The 18,329-nt window shown below is 43.6% G+C and overlaps 1 protein-coding gene across 1 annotated transcript; it reads right to left on the reverse strand.

The window, feature by feature from the left end:
• Positions 1-5,174: 5,174 nt before the first annotated feature.
• LOC127912248 (uncharacterized) lies at positions 5,175-17,907 on the reverse strand. Its single transcript, XM_052481159.1, has 4 exons — positions 17,691-17,907; positions 11,124-11,530; positions 5,534-5,624; positions 5,175-5,292 (listed from the first exon to the last, which is right to left on the reverse strand). The coding sequence occupies exons 1-4, from the start codon at positions 17,891-17,893 to the stop codon at positions 5,175-5,177; spliced, it is 819 nt and encodes a 272-aa protein (XP_052337119.1). The 5' UTR covers positions 17,894-17,907.
• Positions 17,908-18,329: the final 422 nt, after the last annotated feature.

Here is an 18,329-nt window from a genome sequence, read left to right on the forward strand (position 1 = left end):
GAAGTATCATGAGTAAGTATATAATTTGTATGTATATTATTTGCAAACTTTGCCATGAAATGAGCAGCAGCATTACATAACCATCAGTAGACTGGCACATTAGACAACGCATTCCTCGCGCGTTAGATGTGCAATTAAAGGGCCAGATGCACAATTAAATGTGAATTACACTCAAACATCTAAATGCGTTAGTTTTCTTCCAGACCCCCCTAAAAAGGTATTTTAATGTGATTTCCATTGACATTGACTCAGAACATCACATTTCGTTGTTTCTCTATGAACAATTGTAATTTTGAGAGTGAAAAATAAATCTAAAACCAGGAAAAGTACAACTGAGAAAACATCATTTGGAAAAATATAAAAAATTTTGAAGAAAAAAAATGAGTTGTTTATGAACTATTATTTTACCAGGTATGGTGACAGAAAACAGTGCAGCGCACTACTTTCTTTTGTACACCAAGGACCCGGGGAAGATTTGCAGGGGAGAGGAGAAGAGAAGAATGTGCCCATTTGAAAGCTAGAAAAAACATGTGTAGCTCGTGACATGTTTCATTCATGTAGCCCTCATGCTGGAAAAGATTGGAGACCCCTGTTATACAGTGCATTCCGAAACTATTCAGATGCCTTGACTTTTTCCACATTTTGATACATTACAACCTTATTCTAAAAAATTAGTTAATTACTTTTTCCTCATCTACACATAATACCTCATAATGACAAAGCAAACCGTTTTTTATACATTTTGACAAATATATATATTTTAAAAATGGAAATATCACATTAACATAAGTATTCAGACCCTTTACTCAGTACTTTGTTGAAGTTCCTTTGGCAGCGATTACAACCTAGAGTCTTGTTGGGTATGACGCGACAAGCTTGACACGCCTGTATTTGGGGAGTTTCTCCCATTCTTCTCTGCAAGTCATCTCTAGCTCAGTCAGGTTGGATGGGTAGCTTCGCTGCCCAGCTATTTTCAGGTCTCTCCAGAGATGATCGATCGGGTTCAAGTCCGGGCTCTGATTGGGCCACTCAAGGACATTCAGAGACTTGTCCCGAAGTCACTCCCGCATTGTCTTGGCTGTGTGCTTAGGGTCGTTGTCCTGTTGGAAGGTGAACCTTCACCCCAGTCTGAGGTCCTGAGCGCTCTGGAGCAGGTTTTCATCAAGGATCTCTACCATAAAAGCCTGATTGGTGGAGTGTTGCAGAGATGGTTGTTCTTCTGGAAGGTTCTCCCATCTCCACAGCGGAACTCTGGAGCTCTGTCAGAGTAACCATCGGGTTCTTGGTCACCTCCCTGACCAAGGCCCTTCTCCCCCGATTGCTCAGTTTTGCCAGGCGGCCAGCTCTAGTTAGTCTTGGTGGTTCCAAATTTCTTCTATTTAAGGATGATGGAGGCCACTGTGTTCTTTGGGGCCCTTCAATGCTGAAGACACAATCCTGTCTCGGAGCTCTACGGGCAATTCCTTCGACCTCAAGGCTTGGTTTTTGCTGTGACATGCACTTTCGCCTGAGGGACCTTATATACATGTGTGTGCCTTTCCATATCATGTCCAATCAATTGAATTTACCACAGGTGGACTCCAATCAAGTTGTAGAAACATCTCAAGGGTGATCAATGGAAACAGGACGCACCAGAGCTCAATTTCGAGTCTCATACCAAAGGGCCTGAACACTTATGTAAATAAGGTATTTCTGTTTTTGCTTTGTCATTATGGGATATTGTGTGCAGATAAAATTCATTTAATACATTTAACATTTTTATAAGGCTGTAACGTCACACTGTGGAAAAAAGTAAAGTGGTCTGAATACTTCCCGAATGCACTGTAAAGGATATCAACAAATGAATAAACTCAACAAATAAGCTTGACCAAATACTTCATCATGGCCATCACGTTCTAGTAGATCACGTAAACCGATGCTGCCGTCAACAGACTCTTCTCAGAGTTCACCAACATGCAGTTCACCATATTACCAGCTATGTTACCAACATATATAACATTTTCTCTCTTGAAACAAATCCATAATCTATATACCCGCATCATGTTGCCATAATTATTTAAATTATAACATGTTAATAATAAAGGGGCAATCTGCAGTTCGAAAAAGAACAACATGCCAATGTTTTGGTAAACAGCCGAAGGATGGTTTTAACCATGTTTAGAGGCTATACCGTGTTTTTTTTACAATTACAATTTACAAACAAAGGAGTAAAACAAGCTAATATTTGGGGTTCTGATGGACTAGGACAGTTGAACTAAGCTTATGAGGAATTTACAAGTTATATTCTTCAAGAATCAATGGGTATATAATTAATTCAAAATATGGATGTAGCAACTGCAGATTGCCCCTTTAAATAGATTTAAAAAACAATGTTGTGGTCAATAGACCCTTCTCAGAGCATACCATGTTACAGCCAACAAACATGTCACCATAACAACTTAAATCATAACATGTTCATATCAACGTGACTATTGAGATTATGATTATATCAAGAGGCAAATATGTCATTAACTAATAGTGGATGTGGGACATGGTTTCAGCACCATGGACAGCACCCATCTTCAAAATTACAAAAAGGTTATAGGTCTACATCACAACCATTCAGATACCTATGGTAGTATACTCATTCACACACACACTCACACACACGCGCGCACACGCCGACACAATATTAATTAAGTTAACATGCTGAGTAAGGACGTGCATAGGCCTGCACTGTATGAGAGTGATAGAGGGGAGCAGTCAGGGATCACACACACACACACACACACACACACACACACACACACACACACACACACACACACACACACACACACACACACACACACACACACACACACACACACACACATACACCTCGGGAGAGGTGAATACAATGACTGAACAAACAACCCAGAGACTAGGATCAGTACTGACACTACACCGAGAGAGAGGGGTGGTGGAAGGAGGGAGGAGGTGGAGGGATGAAGATAGTGTGGAAGGGAAAGAGAGTGTGAGCAAGAAGAGAGAGATTAGTAGAGGAATAAATGATTGTGAAGTAAAAAGCAATAAACACAAATGGCTTCGAGAGAGGGGGGGTAAAAAGGGAGGGATGGGGGTAAAAGGGAGGGATGGAGGGAGAGAGAGAGAGATAGGGGAATTAGAGAGAGAGAAAGAGAGGAAGGAGAGAGAGAGAGAGAGAGAAAGGGACAGAGAAAGGGTAGGAGGGTGGCTTGCTGACTGAACAAAAAAAAGGCTTCTACTGGAAAACAGGAAAATCCTTGCTGTGTGTGTGAGTGTGTAAGATGGTGGGATGCTACAACATCAGAATAGAGCCAGAGATAGAAGCGAGCCGAGATAAATGAGAGTATAAGAAGCAAGCGGGAAAAAGGGAGAACAGAGGGAGAGGGGCGGGATGGTGTGATTTTAGTAAAGGGAGGAGAGGGAGAAAAGTACACTGGTTCTGAGAGGGGGGGGATTACCAGAGAGAAAGAGAGAGTGAGGGAAGGGAAGGGAAGAGAGACAATGTGTGTGAGACAGTAAAATAAGAGGTGGAGTACAGCAAAGACAGAGAGAAGGAAATAAGAAAAAAAGGGAGGAGGAGGAGGATTCAAAGGGGAAGAACGCAGATATGGAATACCACATATAAATATGAGTACCTCTGGGGAGACACAGTGAACACAATGAATAGAGAGAGAGAGAGAGAGCTGGAAGGAGAGAAAGATCTACCCAAACGTCTCAGTATGTGTCTGGCTTCTCTGCATCTCTCTCTCTCTCTATACAGTGCAGTGCCTCTCTCCTTATCTCTGCCTGCATCTCCCTCACTGTGGTACACAGGAGACATCTAGAGGACACACTGGGGTATTGCGGACTGACAAAATGCTGCAGTCTCCCCCTCCCTTTCTCTCCCCATCTCATTCTCTTTCTCTCCCTCTCTCTTGGTGCAGTGTGCTGCTGGTTTACGATATCCATCTGTCTCTGGCTTTCACTCTATTATATTCCCCTATTTTTAACTGCCATGTTGGGTAGCTTTTAAATCTACCCCCTTCTCTCTCTCTCTATGTCTCCTTAAAATATAAGGTTGTCATTCTTCTTTGATGACCTGTTAACCTGTACTGCATGAATAATTCTACTATGCACCCTACCTCGTATGTGTGTGTGTGTGTGTGTGTGTGTGTGTGTGTGTGTGTGTGTGTGTGTGTGTGTGTGTGTGTGTGTGTGTGTGTGTGTGTGTGTGTGTGTGTGTGTGTGTGTGTGTGTGTGTGTGTGTGTGTGTGTGTGTGTGTGTGTGTGTGTGTGTGTGTGTGTCAGCAGGCCCAGTTATAATGAATGAACAGCCGAGACCAGTGGGAGATCGGGATAGGTGGGGGAGAGAGGAAAGGGTGGAGAGAGACAGGTAGGGAGGGAATAATAAACAGAGGGAGAGAATAGAGATCGAGACGAATAGAGACACACACACAAACGAGCACTACAGGAGCTCACACCGGCTCCTCGACAGTAGGCATGAATCACCTTAAGACTAGGGGTACTGCTGTGAGCTAACACACACACAGCACTTCACACAGCAAATTGGCCAGTCTTCATTTTTCAGTGTGACATTTCTAGTGTTGATTCAGGAGTTCAATTCACTCTTTAAGAGTGAACTTAACACTCAGTGGTGTAAAATAACCCCAAGTGTTGGTGTTAATAACCAGAATGATTGTTTTACACTTTGAAGAGTAAAATAGTCCCATACAAACCACAACCATCATTATCATCATATTTTCCAACATGCTACACTAGAAGCAGATCTTTAATGATTGTTTTTAATATCTGTTTTTGCGTGTACATTGATTGATTGATTGATACATTGATCTTATGCCATGCAAAGATAGATAACATTTATTAGTTAGGTAGTCTTCTTATCAATTTTCCTAACCCTGACTGTCCTTCTGAATGCAGGTTGCGGGTGAATAAAAATGGCAACTGTTGAATATCCTAACTCATGCTGGATTCCAATAGGAATTACATATTACACATGACTTACGCAGGCCAGGAGACAAAGGGCTGGGAGACATGGGTTTGATCCTAGACACATGAAAAGTGGGATGTATATGGAGCATATGGGGCAACAGAAGACAAACAGCAGAGGGGCTAATGATCTTGGAGATAGGGAAAGGGCTGATAAACTGAGGGGGAAAGTTAGTGGTACTCTACCCGGAGGGGCAGATCTCGGGTGGACAACCATACCCTTTGCCCGAGATGATACCGGACAAACATCTGGGCCGAGGGTATGCCGACATCTTCCTCTTGCTCAGGAAAGAACGGGGGCTGATAACCCAGAGAACACTCAAAAGGCGAGAGACCCATGGTAGAGCAAGGAAGGATGCTGCAGGCGTATTCGACCCATGCTAGTTGCTGGCTCCAGGTGGTGGGGTTGGCGGAGACCCTGCAGCGAAGAGGCGTGTCCGGGTCTTGGTTGACTCGCTCCGACTGGCTGTTGGACTAGGGGTGGAACCCGGAGGACAGGCTGGCTGACGACCCAATGAGTGTGCAGAATGCCTTCCAGAACCGGGACGAGAACTGAGGACCCCTGTCCGAGACCATGTCCACTGGAAGTCCATGGATCCGGAAGACGTGCTGCATCATGAGTAGGTGCACTACTGTCAGGATGGCAGTGTAAAAGAAAGTCTAGGGATATGTGAGACCAGGGACTGTGAGGAAGGGTGAAGGAGACCAGCCGAAGCTTGCCGGGAAGTGTTGTTCTTAACACAGATCGTGCATGCAGCAACGAACATGGAGACATCAGGAACCATGGTAGGCCACCAAAAGCGTTGTCGCACAAAGGCCAGGTCCGATGGGAGCCAGGTTGGCAGGCAAGCTTGGAGGAGTGGGCCAACTCCAGGACCGAGGAGCGGACAGTGTCAGGAACAAACATCCGGTTATCTGGGCCCTGGCTAGGAACGCTGTGCCTCACGAACCTGCTTCCCTATTCCCCAGCTGAGTCCCATCGCCAGGCACAAGGTGGGAAGGATGATCTTGGGTTCCGGGGATGTAGCCGCGGGGATGTAGCCGCGGGGCTATAGCGACGTGACACTGCACCCGGCTTGACATTCTTGGATCCCGGTCGGTATGAGAGGGAGAAGTTGAACCAGTTGAAACAGGGCCCACCTAGCTTTCCTGTAATTGAGACGCTTGGCGGTGCCTCCACCACGAACTTGTACTAACCCTTATACTTTCATATTTCCAAGTCTTATTCTTGAAGATCAAGGGGTATAACATTTTAATGGAATGCCTGGAATTCTGATAGACTTTGGTTTTTATTAATGTAAAGATATAATTTAATCGTATCATTATATGTAATAGAAAGTGATGGGTTAGAAGAAGCCTACATAACCAACCCATAATGTTAAATGTGGTCATCCATATAGGGCCAGCTATATTAAACTATAACATTGATTTATCCTGCAATAGATGTCGTTCAATTGGTAACATACATTTTTGTCTCTTCGAATGCCTCATAAGGGAAATAATTACTTTACTGAGTTTGGGTAATCCAAAAGTTACGTTACTGATTAGTTTTGGAGAGGTAACTAGTGACTGTAACGGATTACATTTAGAATGTAACCTACCCAACCCTGTGTATCATGAATGTTCCACCACCCAAAGGACATCCAACCAACTTGACACAACTGTGGGAAGCATTGGAGTCAACATGGGTCAGCATGCCTGTGGAACGCATTCGACACCTTGTAGAATTCATGTCTCGACAAATGAAGGCTGTTCTGATGGCAAAGTGGGGGGTGCAACTCAATAGTAGGAAGGTGTTCATCCAGAAGGTGGTCCTTCTGTAGCTCAGTTGGTAGAGCATGGCGCTTGTAACGCCAGGGTAGTGGGTTCGATTCCCGGGACCACCCATACGTAGAATGTATGCACACATGACTGTAAGTCGCTTTGGATAAAAGCGTCTGCTAAATGGCATATTATTTATTTATTTAGGTGTTCCTAATGTTTGGTATACTCAGTGTATGTATTGTATTGTCATAGAGTTCAATTTTAATGATATCATTCGCCTAGGTACTCACTTGATAAAAGTCACAGGCCTTTGAAAGAGAAGAATTCAATAACCATGTCTCTGTCACCAACAAATAGTCGTAGGTGGTAACTCTACCATTCACTCTAAAAGAAATTGCACCGTGGGAAATATGCAAATGAGCCTTTATACCATACAGGGTTAAAACAACACCAAAAAATGATTTACTTTAACGTTACGCTACTGGGGGAGGTTGAGGCCTTAATAAAAACAGGAATGGATTACAGTAATAAAATTATGGAAGAAATACGATCAGAAAATAAGATATTGAAAACTACCGTGGACTCCCTAAAAGACACTACAGAGAGGCTACGGTATGTGTCACGCACTGACCATAGAGAGCTTTTTATATCTCTATTTTGGTTTGGACAGGGTGTGATTTGGGTGTCCATTCTATGTTCTTTTTTCTATGTTTTTGTATTTCTTTGTTTTGGCTGGGTATGGTTCTCAATCAGGGACAGCTGTCTATCGTTGTCTCTGATTGGGAACCATACTTAGGTAGCTTTTTGCCACATAGGTTTTGTAGTTGTTTTCTGTTTAGTACCCGATAGGACTGTTCCAGTTTCGTTTATTCACTTTGTCATTTTTGTTTCAGTGTTCTGTTTAATAAAAAGTAATGAACACACGTTGCGCTTTGGTCCGATTCCTCCTCTTCAGAAGACGACTCCCGTGACAGTATGATAATAAAACAATGAAAGCCGAACTACTTGATCTAAAGTGCAGAAGTATGAAAAATAATGTTGTTATAATGGGAATAAAGGAGGATGATAATGATCAGTCAACGGAGGAAAATGTCAAGGTGTTCATGAAACGTAATCTCAAATTGGCGGACGACCAGGTGAAAACAATTGATTTTCAAAGGGCTCACCGTTTCGGTGGCAGAGCAGAGGGAAGGCTCCGTCCGATCGTAGCTATGCTAACACACTACAAAATGAAAATTGCCTTGTTACAACAGGGTAGGGAATTGAAGAACACCCCATTCTCTATTAATGGACAATTTCCTCATGAAATAGTGGAGTGACGATGTGCCCTGTACCTCACTTTCAAAAGGATCCGAGCAGAGATGCAGAATCTTCGTCTAGTGGTCGATAAATTATATGTAAACAACCAAATGTTCAATGACTCGAAGATTACAACGTGGCTTTGAGTGATAGCTACCTCCTGTTGAAGTAGTCCCCAATACAAATTTACATCACATTACACAGTACAAATATGGATTCATTTGTTTCTTACAAAAACGTTTTTTTTTTACGATTAACAACTTTTTTTTATTCATGCAGTATGGAACCGTGGACAATGTGGACCTAAAAAAGGTTGGACTTATGATAATGCAGAATGGGTATGATGAACTTATTTTTCTATTTAGGCAATATGGAATTTCGGACTATATGAACATAATATCAGGTTTTGATATAAGGGAAGGTGAACATGGGTAAGGCTGCCCTTTCTTCTTTAAGATTTTTATTGATTTAATTTGAATATTGTACATTATTCAAAAGGCACTCGCACATCTGAGCAATCTTATTTGCAGGTGCATGGCAACAACTGAACAAGATGGAGGAAAAAGGAAACCGCACACTGCTCTTGATAGTATCACTGCTCTTGATAGTATCACCGATATTTAATAAGCTTACGTTTCGGCCACACGGCCTTCGAGCTTTTGTGATTTAAAAAAATGTGCACCCTTATGTAGACCTGGCCCCACCCACATCCGTTCTACACATCGAAGGGGGTTGGAGGCAAAGGAAAAACAAAAAAGTGCTACCAAATATAACAATATGCATTTCATAAATATTACAAAAGTGTATAAATAAGGCGTATTGAACACGCCTGTAAAATCTCAATGAGGACATAGGAATTTTTCATTAGTCACTGGGTACATCGTTCGAAAAACGTCAGAAAAATCTACAAGAGACACATACTTCATGTTCAAATTTAATAACATATATAGGCATCTTTGGTTATAAAACCTGCAGACAAGGGGGGTGCTGTGGTTGTTCTAGACTATGAAAAATATTAAGAAGAAATTCAGAGACAACTCAGCAATGAACGTTTCTATAGAAAACTGAGTGTTGATCCCACACAGGTGTTCCTAAGGGAAATATGTTCTATTCTGGAGCAGGCCCTATTAAACAACCTTATCTCAAAACCTGAATATGAATATCTTTGCTGCAAATGTGCCATATGTCCATGCTTATACATTTGGCACATTTATTTTGAGTTTCCCATGATGTCAAGCAAAGAGGCACTGAGTTTGAAGGTAGGCTTTGAAATACATCCACAGGTACACCTCCAATTGACTCAAATGATGTCAATTAGCCTATCAGAAGCTTCTAAAGCCATGACATGATTTTCTGGAATTTTCCAAGCTGTTTAAAGGCACAGTCAACTTAGTGTATGTAAACTTCTGACCCACTGGAATTGTGATACAGTAAATTATATGTGAAATAATCTGTCTGTAAACAATATATTGTTGGAAAAATGACTTGTGTCATGCACAAAGTAGATGTCTTAACCAACTTGCTTAACAAAACAATTGTGGAGTGGTTGAAAAATAAGTTTTAATGACTCCATCTTAAGTGTATGTAAACTTCCGACTTCAACTGTAGATGGTAATGGGAACTGTGCTATAGAGGCACAAAATAGGTTAGAAGAAAAACAAAAAGAAATGATGGTACTTATTCAAGAACGATCAAAGCAAACGAAGCAAATTGGATGGAAAATGGTGAAATGCACAACATTTTTCTTGAATCTTCAACATAGAAATTCTACCAAGAAGAATTTACAGAAACTCCTTACAAATTCACCAAATTATATTTTGAAAGAGGAAGCTAAATATTTTAAGCATATGTTTTATTTTCAGTCTCCTCCTGTCATGTCCTGACCTTAGTTCCTTTTTTATGTCTCTATTTTGGTTTGGTCAGGGCATGAGTTTGGGTGGGCATTTTATGTTTTGTTCTGTGTGTTGTATTTCTATGTGTGTTTCTATGTGTTCTATCTGATTGAGAACCATACTTATGTAGCGTGTTCCCATCTGTGTTTGTGGGTAGTTGTTTTCTGTTATTGTATTCTGTACCAGACAGAACTGTTTCGTTCGTTCTCTTTTGTTGTTTTTCCATTCAGTGTTCAATTCATAATAAAAGATGAACACGTACCACTCTGCACTTTGGTCCTCACCTTCTTCAACCCACGACAACCATTACACCTCCATTTCCACTGAATTATGTTAACTGTAAGGATTTCTTTTCTAATAATAATCATGTTAAATTAACAAATTTACAGAAAGACCTGTGTGAAGGCCAATTTACAGAAGAGGAACTTTTCAGTCTGGAAAAACACCAGGGCTTAATAGCATACCAGTAGAGGTATATCAGACATTTTTTGAATTACTCAAATATCCATTATTAGCATGTTTTAATTACTCTTATTCAAATGGTAGACTTTCAGGTACTTAACAAGAAGGTCTGATTTCATTACTACTTCAACAGGACACAGGTGGTAAGTATAAAGATCCAGTCCATTTAAAAAAACTGGAGGCCTCTAACAGTTCAGTGTTGTGATGCAAAAATCCTGACGAAATGCATTGCAAATAAAATAAAAATGTTTTACCAGATATTGTTCATCCCGATCAAACCCATTTTTTTTACATGGACGATATTTTGGAGATAATATACGACAATTACTTGAAACAATGGAACATTATGAAACATCGAAGATATCAGGCCTGGTCTTCATAGCAGATTTTCAAAAGGCTTTTGATAAAGTATTACTAGAACTACATTTTTTTTAAACATTTAAGTCATTTAGCAGACGCTCTTATCCAGAGCGACTTACAAATTGGTGCATTCACCTTATGACATCCAGTGGAACAGCCACTTTACAATAGTGCATGTAAATCTTTTAGGGGGGGGGTGAGAAGGATTACTTATCCTATCCTAGGTATTCCTTAAAGAGGTGGGGTTTCAGGTGTCTCCGGAAGGTGGTGATTGACTCCGCTGTCCTGGCGTCGTGAGGGAGTTTGTTCCACCATTGGGGGCCAGAGCAGCGAACAGTTTTGACTGGGCTGAGCGGGAACTGTACTTCCTCAGTGGTAGGGAGGCGAGCAGGCCAGAGGTGGATGAACGCAGTGCCCTTGTTTGGGTGTAGGGCCTGATCAGAGCCTGGAGGTACTGAGGTGCCGTTCCCCTCACAGCTCCGTAGGCAAGCACCATGGTCTTGTAGCGGATGCGAGCTTCAACTGGAAGCCAGTGGAGAGAGCGGAGGAGCGGGGTGACGTGAGAGAACTTGGGAAGGTTGAACACCAGACGGGCTGCGGCGTTCTGGATGAGTTGTAGGGGTTTAATGGCACAGGCAGGGAGCCCAGCCAACAGCGAGTTGCAGTAATCCAGACGGGAGATGACAAGTGCCTGGATTAGGACCTGCGCCGCTTCCTGTGTGAGGCAGGGTCGTACTCTGCGGATGTTGTAGAGCATGAACCTACAGGAACGGGCCACCGCCTTGATGTTAGTTGAGAACGACAGGGTGTTGTCCAGGATCGCGCCAAGGTTCTTAGCGCTCTGGGAGGAGGACACAATGGAGTTGTCAACCGTGATGGCGAGATCATGGAACGGGCAGTCCTTCCCCGGGAGGAAGAGCAGCTCCGTCTTGCCGAGGTTCAGCTTGAGGTGGTGATCCGTCATCCACACTGATATGTCTGCCAGACATGCAGAGATGCGATTCGCCACCTGGTCATCAGAAGGGGAAAGGAGAAGATTAATTGTGTGTCGTCTGCATAGCAATGATAGGAGAGACCATGTGAGGTTATGACAGAGCCAAGTGACTTGGTGTATAGCGAGAATAGGAGAGGGCCTAGAACAGAGCCCTGGGAGACACCAGTGGTGAGAGCGCGTGGTGAGGAGACAGATTCTCGCCACGCCACCTGGTAGGAGCGACCTGTCAGGTAGGACGCAATCCAAGCGTGGGCCGCGCCGGAGATGCCCAACTCGGAGAGGGTGGAGAGGAGGATCTGATGGTTCACAGTATCGAAGGCAGCCGATAGGTCTAGAAGGATGAGAGCAGAGGAGAGAGAGCTAGCTTTAACAGTGCGGAGCGCCTCCGTGATACAGAGAAGAGCAGTCTCAGTTGAATGACTAGTCTTGAAACCTGACTGATTTGGATCAAGAAGGTCATTCTGAGAGAGATAGCGGGAGAGCTGGCCAAGGACGGCACGTTCAAGAGTTTTGGAGAGAAAAGAAAGAAGGGATACTGGTCTGTAGTTGTTGACATCGGAGGGATCGAGTGTAGGTTTTTTCAGAAGGGTGCAACTCTCGCTCTCTTGAAGACGGAAGGGACGTAGCCAGCGGTCAGGGATGAGTTGATGAGCGAGGTGAGGTAAGGGAGAAGGTCTCTGGAAATGGTCTGGAGAAGAGAGGAGGGGATAGGGTCAAGCGGGCAGGTTGTTGGGCGGCCGGCCATCACAAGACGCGAGATTTCATCTGGAGAGAGAGGGAGAAAGAGGTCAGAGCACAGGGTAGGGCAGTGTGAGCAGAACCAGCGGTGTCGTTTGACTTAGCAAACGAGGATCGGATGTCGTCGACCTTCTTTTCAAAATGGTTGACGAAGTCATCTGCAGAGAGGGAGGAGGGGGGGGGGATTCAGGAGGGAGGAGAAGGTGGCAAAGAGCTTCCCAGGGTTAGAGGCAGATGCTTGGAATTTAGAGTGGTAGAAAGTGGCTTTAGCAGCAGAGACAGAGGAGGAAAATGTAGAGGAGGGAGTGAAAGGATGCCAGGTCCGCAGGGAGGCGAGTTTTCCTCCATTTCCGCTCGACTGCCCGGGCTGCCCGGAGCCCTGTTCTGTGAATTAGAATTTATATATAAATGCCTGGATTACTTTAATTGTGTTCAATCTCTTATACAATGGGTTAAAGTTATGTACAGCAACCCCAGATGTAAAATAGTAAATAATGGTTACTTCTCAGAAGGTATTGAGCTTTTAAGAGGAGTAAAACAAGGCTGTCCTTTGTCTCCATATCTATTTATTATGGCCATTGAAATGCTAGCTATTAAAATTAGATCCAACAAGAACAGTAAGGGGTTAGAAACCCTGGGGATATAAACAAAAGTGTCAATGTATGCCCATGACTCTAATTTTTCAGTAAGTCCAAAATCTGGATCCCTGCACAGTATCATTGAAGAGAGCCTCTCTGGATTAAAATCTAACTATGACAAGTGTCCACTTAAAATGGGCAGATGGTGAAGTAGACATACTGTATTTGGTATTTAAATCTCAAACAATATAAATTAACTTACCACAATTAATTTCAATAGAAAGTTAGCAAAAATAGATAAGATTCTGCAACCATGAAGAGGTAAATACTTGTATATTTACAGAAAAATCACATTGATTAACTCTTTGGTCCTATCACAGTTTACTTACTGACTAATGGCACTGCCTACTCCAGATGACTCGTATTTTAAAATATATTAAAAATATTTATTTTGGAATGCTAAGGCATACAAAATTAAACGTGCCTATTTAAATAATGAATATGAGTTTAGAGGGCTAAAATTATTCAATATTAAAGATTTAAAACTCTCAATAAAAGCTTCACTCATACATATCTTATTGTCATGGCTGTCGTAAGAATGGGACCAAGGTGCAGCGGATTTTGAGTTCCACATATTTAATACAAAGAGAAAAATACAAAGAGAAAAATATATCAATTAACGAACAACTAATCGCGACTATGTGGTGCACATTCACAAACAATATCCCACAAACACAGGTGGGAAAAATAGCTACTTAAATATGATCCCCAATTAGAGAAAACGATTACCAGCTGCCTCTTATTGGGAATCATGCAAAACATCAACATAGAAAATATAAACAACAACACAACATAGAACATTTTAAACTAGAATAGCCCCTAGTCACGCCCTGACCTACTACACCATAGAGAAAAAAAGGGCTCTCTATGGTCAGGGCGTGACAGTACTCCCCCAAAGGTGCGGACTCCGGCCGCAAAACCTGAAACCAAATGGGAGGTTAGGGGGGTGACTAGTGTCAGTGGCGGCTCTGGTGCGGGTCATAGCCCTCCCCCAGACCCCGGATCCGACCATGGAGCTGGGCTGAACACCGTGCCTGGACTGGGCACCGGCGCAGGGGAGGTCCCCGGCCCTGGAGCTGGGTTGGACGCCGTGCCTGTACTGGGCATTGGCGCAGAAGAAGGCTCCGGCCATGGAGCTGGGCTGGACGCCTTTCCTGGAAGCTCAGGACTGTTGACCCTCGCTGGACGTACCGGACTGGGAAGGCGCACTGGAGTCCAGATGTGTGGAGCCGGTACAGGTTTCACCAGACTGCTAACCGAATCCTCTGGTTGAACGTTGAGCAGAACACACTTGCACAACATCTCTCTCCTCTCTCTTCCAACTTCTCCATCGCCTCCTTGATTGTCTCTGGCTCTTCAGGGAGAGTGTGGGGAGCTGGCACAGGATGTACCGGACTGGGGACATGCAGTTCAGGACGAGTGTGCTGCAGCATTCTCATCGCTACCACCTCTCTCGGGAATCTTTCATCAAATTCCTCCTCCGACTCCCACACAGGCTCTGGCACTCTCCACTGCTCGACCGCCAGCTCCATGTCCCCCCCACCCAAAAAATAATCTTGGGGTTTCTTTGGCAGCGCACTGACGACTCGCTCCTCATGGTGAGTGCAAGGAACCGGCACAGGACATACCAGGCTGAGGAGGCGCACTGGAGATCTGGTGCGTGGAGCCGTCACATATGGCACAGGACTGATGACCCGCTCTTCAGCACGCTTGCGCTGCCGCATACTCCTAGCCAACTCCATTCTCCGGTATCCTTCCTCACACTGTTCCATCGACTCCCATGCGGGCTCTGGCACTCTCCTTGGGCCGACCAAACAATTCTCTATCGCCTGCTCCATGTGCTCTGGCTCTTCCCATGGTTCAACCGGCCACCCCTTGTGCTCCTACCCCAAAACAAATCTTGGGGTTGTCCTTGGGCTTTCTGTGGCTGTGAACCCTGGCGTCATCGCTATCCTCCATTATTACCTTCCATCTGCCACCAAGGAAGGGTCTCGCATCCACCCATCACTTCTTCCCATGTCCAAAACTCCTTTACCTCGTGGATACGCTGCTTGGTCCTCTTTTGGTGGGATATTCTGTCACGGTTGTTGTAAGAACAGGACCAAGGTGCAGAGGATGTTGAGTTCCACATATTTAATACAAAGAGTAACTTAAACAAAACAAAAAATATATCAATAAACAAACAACTAAACGTGACTACGTGGTGCACATGCACAACACAAAACAATATCCCACAAACACAGGTGGGAAAAATAGCTACTGTAAGGGCGGCGTGGTAAGTGTCCATTAATACGATTTTTTTATTTTACCCCTTTTTTCTTCCCAATTTCGTGGTATCCAATTGTTGTAGTAGCTACTATCTTGTCTCATCGCTACAACTCCCGTCCGGGCTCGGGAGAGATGAAGGTTGAAAGTCATGCGTCCTCCGATACACAACCCAACCAGCCGTACTGCTTCTTAACACATCAAACCCGGAAGCACCAATGTGCCGGAGGAAACACCGTGTACCTGGCAACCTTGGCTAGTGCTCACTGCGCCCAGCCCGCCACAGGAGTCGCGATGAGACAAGGACATCCCTACCGACCAAGCCCTCCCTAACCCAGATGACGCTAGGCCAATTGTGCGTTGCCCCACAGACCTCCCGGTCGCGGCCAGTTATGACAGAGCCTGGGCGCGAACCCAGGGACTCTGATGGCACAGCTGGCGCTGCAGTACAGCGCCCTTAACCACTGCGCCACTCGGGAGGCCAATACGAAATACTTAACATGAACACAACTGAATACAAAAACAATAAACGTGGAACCAACAAAACCTAAAACAGTACCGTGTGGTGAAAAACACAGACACGGAAACAAACACCCACCAACAAACAGTGAAACCCAGGCTACCTAAGTATGATTCTCAATCAGAGACAACTAATGACACCTGCCTCTTGAGAACCATACTAGGCCGAAACATAGAAATCCCCAAATCATAGAAAAACAAACATCGACTGCCCACCCCAACTCACGCCCTGACCATACTAAATAATGACAAAACAACGGAAATAAAGGTCAGAACGTGACAGCTACTTAAATATTATCCCCAATTAGAGACAACGATTACCAGCTGCCTCTAAATGGGACTCATACAAAACACCAACATAGAAAATATAAACTAGAAAACAACATAGAACGTTTTAAACTAGAATACCCCCTAGTCATGCCCTGACCGACTACACCATAGAGAAACAAGGGCTCTCTAAGGTCAGGGCGTGACAATTATACTTAAACACAAAATGGTTCTCCAGTAGATTATTAACAAAGGCTCATCCTTCATACAGATTATAGTTTCTCCTTTCCGACTAATTGAAAATACAATTTTGTTTAAAATATCGCCCTTTCTTAAACAAGCGATACAAAGCTGGTTACAATTTCAGTTCTATCCTCCGGAAAAGATAGAACAAATATTACAACAAATGTTATGGTTAAACTCAAATATACTGATGAATAAAATAACATTATATATGGGAAAAAAAATGTTTTATTATATTTGTTAATGATATTATGAATAGAAACAGAGTTATATCACATATGCAGTTATGGAAAATATATGGGTATATCTGCTCAATCCAAATTTAACAACCAACTGATTGCAGCATTACGACAAAAATGGAGGAGGCAAGTGGAAAAGGGAGATGGTAGGGAACTTGTTTGCCTGCCATATATTAAAGATATAAATTGGTTGAAAGGAACTGGCATAAATAGAAAAATATACCAGTTTAATTTGAGGACAAAAATGTTGACAGCTGCATCATACAGATTGCAAAAGAAATAGGAATAGATTTTTGATGTACCAATTCAATGGCACATGGTTTATTACATTTACATTTAAGTCATTTAGCAGACGCTCTTATCCAGAGCGACTTACAAATTGGTGCATTCACCTTATGACATCCAGTGGAACAGCCACTTTACAATAGTGCATCTAAATCTTTTAAGGGGGGGGTGAGAAGGATTACTTTATCCTATCCTAGGTATTCCTTAAAGAGGTGGGGGTTCAGGTGTCTCCGGAAGGTGGTGATTGACTCCGCTGTCCTGGCGTCGTGAGGGAGTTTGTTCCACCATTGGGGGGCCAGAGCAGCGAACAGTTTTGACTGGGCTGAGCGGAACTGTACTTCCTCAGTGGTAGGGAGGCGAGCAGGCCAGAGGTGGATGAACGCAGTGCCCTTGTTTGGGTGTAGGGCCTGATCAGAGCCTGGAGGTACTTAGGTGCCGTTCCCCTCACAGCTCCGTATGCAAGCACCATGGTCTTGTAGCGGATGCGAGCTTCAACTGGAAGCCAGTGGAGAGAGCGGAGGAGCGGGGTGACGTGAGAGAACTTGGGAAGGTTGAACACCAGACGGGCTGCGGCGTTCTGGATGAGTTGTAGGGTTTAATGGCACAGGCAGGGAGCCCAGCCAACAGCGAGTTGCAGTAATCCAGACGGGAGATGACAAGTGCCTGGATTAGGACCTGCGCCGCTTCCTGTGTGAGGCAGGGTCGTACTCTGCGGATGTTGTAGAGTATGAACCTACAGGAACGGGCCACCGCCTTGATGTTAGTTGAGAACGACAGGGTGTTGTCCAGGATCACGCCAAGGTTCTTAGCGCTCTGGGAGGAGGACACAATGGAGTTGTCAACCGTGATGGCGAGATCATGGAACGGGCAGTCCTTCCCCGGGAGGAAGAGCAGTTCCGTCTTGCCGAGGTTCAGCTTGAGGTGGTGATCCGTCATCCACACTGATATGTCTGCCAGACATTATGAACAAAAAACTACACTTGATTCAACACTTAGAGTTTTTCCATTTAAATGATTATATAAAATTATTGCCACCAACAGAATGCTACATGTATGGGACATACAACAATCTTAGCTCTGTAGATTTTGCTGCGAGGAAACAGAATCAATGCATCATTTGTTCTGGTATTGCTCCGATTTAGCTTGTTTCTAGTCACAGTTTCAGGAATGGTTAATAAAATCACAACATGCACTTAAAATTAACCTTACAAATAGTCGTGTTGGGCGATTTGGAAATAGTCATAGTCTGTCAATAAATAATATAATAATACTCATAGGAAACATTTTCATCTTTATCTCACAATCTGTGGATACTATACGATTAGAAAGGTAAACAATTCTGTAAAACATCACAGCACAATTGAAAAATATA

The sequence above is a fragment of the Oncorhynchus keta genome, chromosome 26, assembly GCF_023373465.1.
Source record: "Oncorhynchus keta strain PuntledgeMale-10-30-2019 chromosome 26, Oket_V2, whole genome shotgun sequence".
Classification (NCBI taxonomy): Eukaryota; Metazoa; Chordata; class Actinopteri; order Salmoniformes; family Salmonidae; genus Oncorhynchus; species Oncorhynchus keta.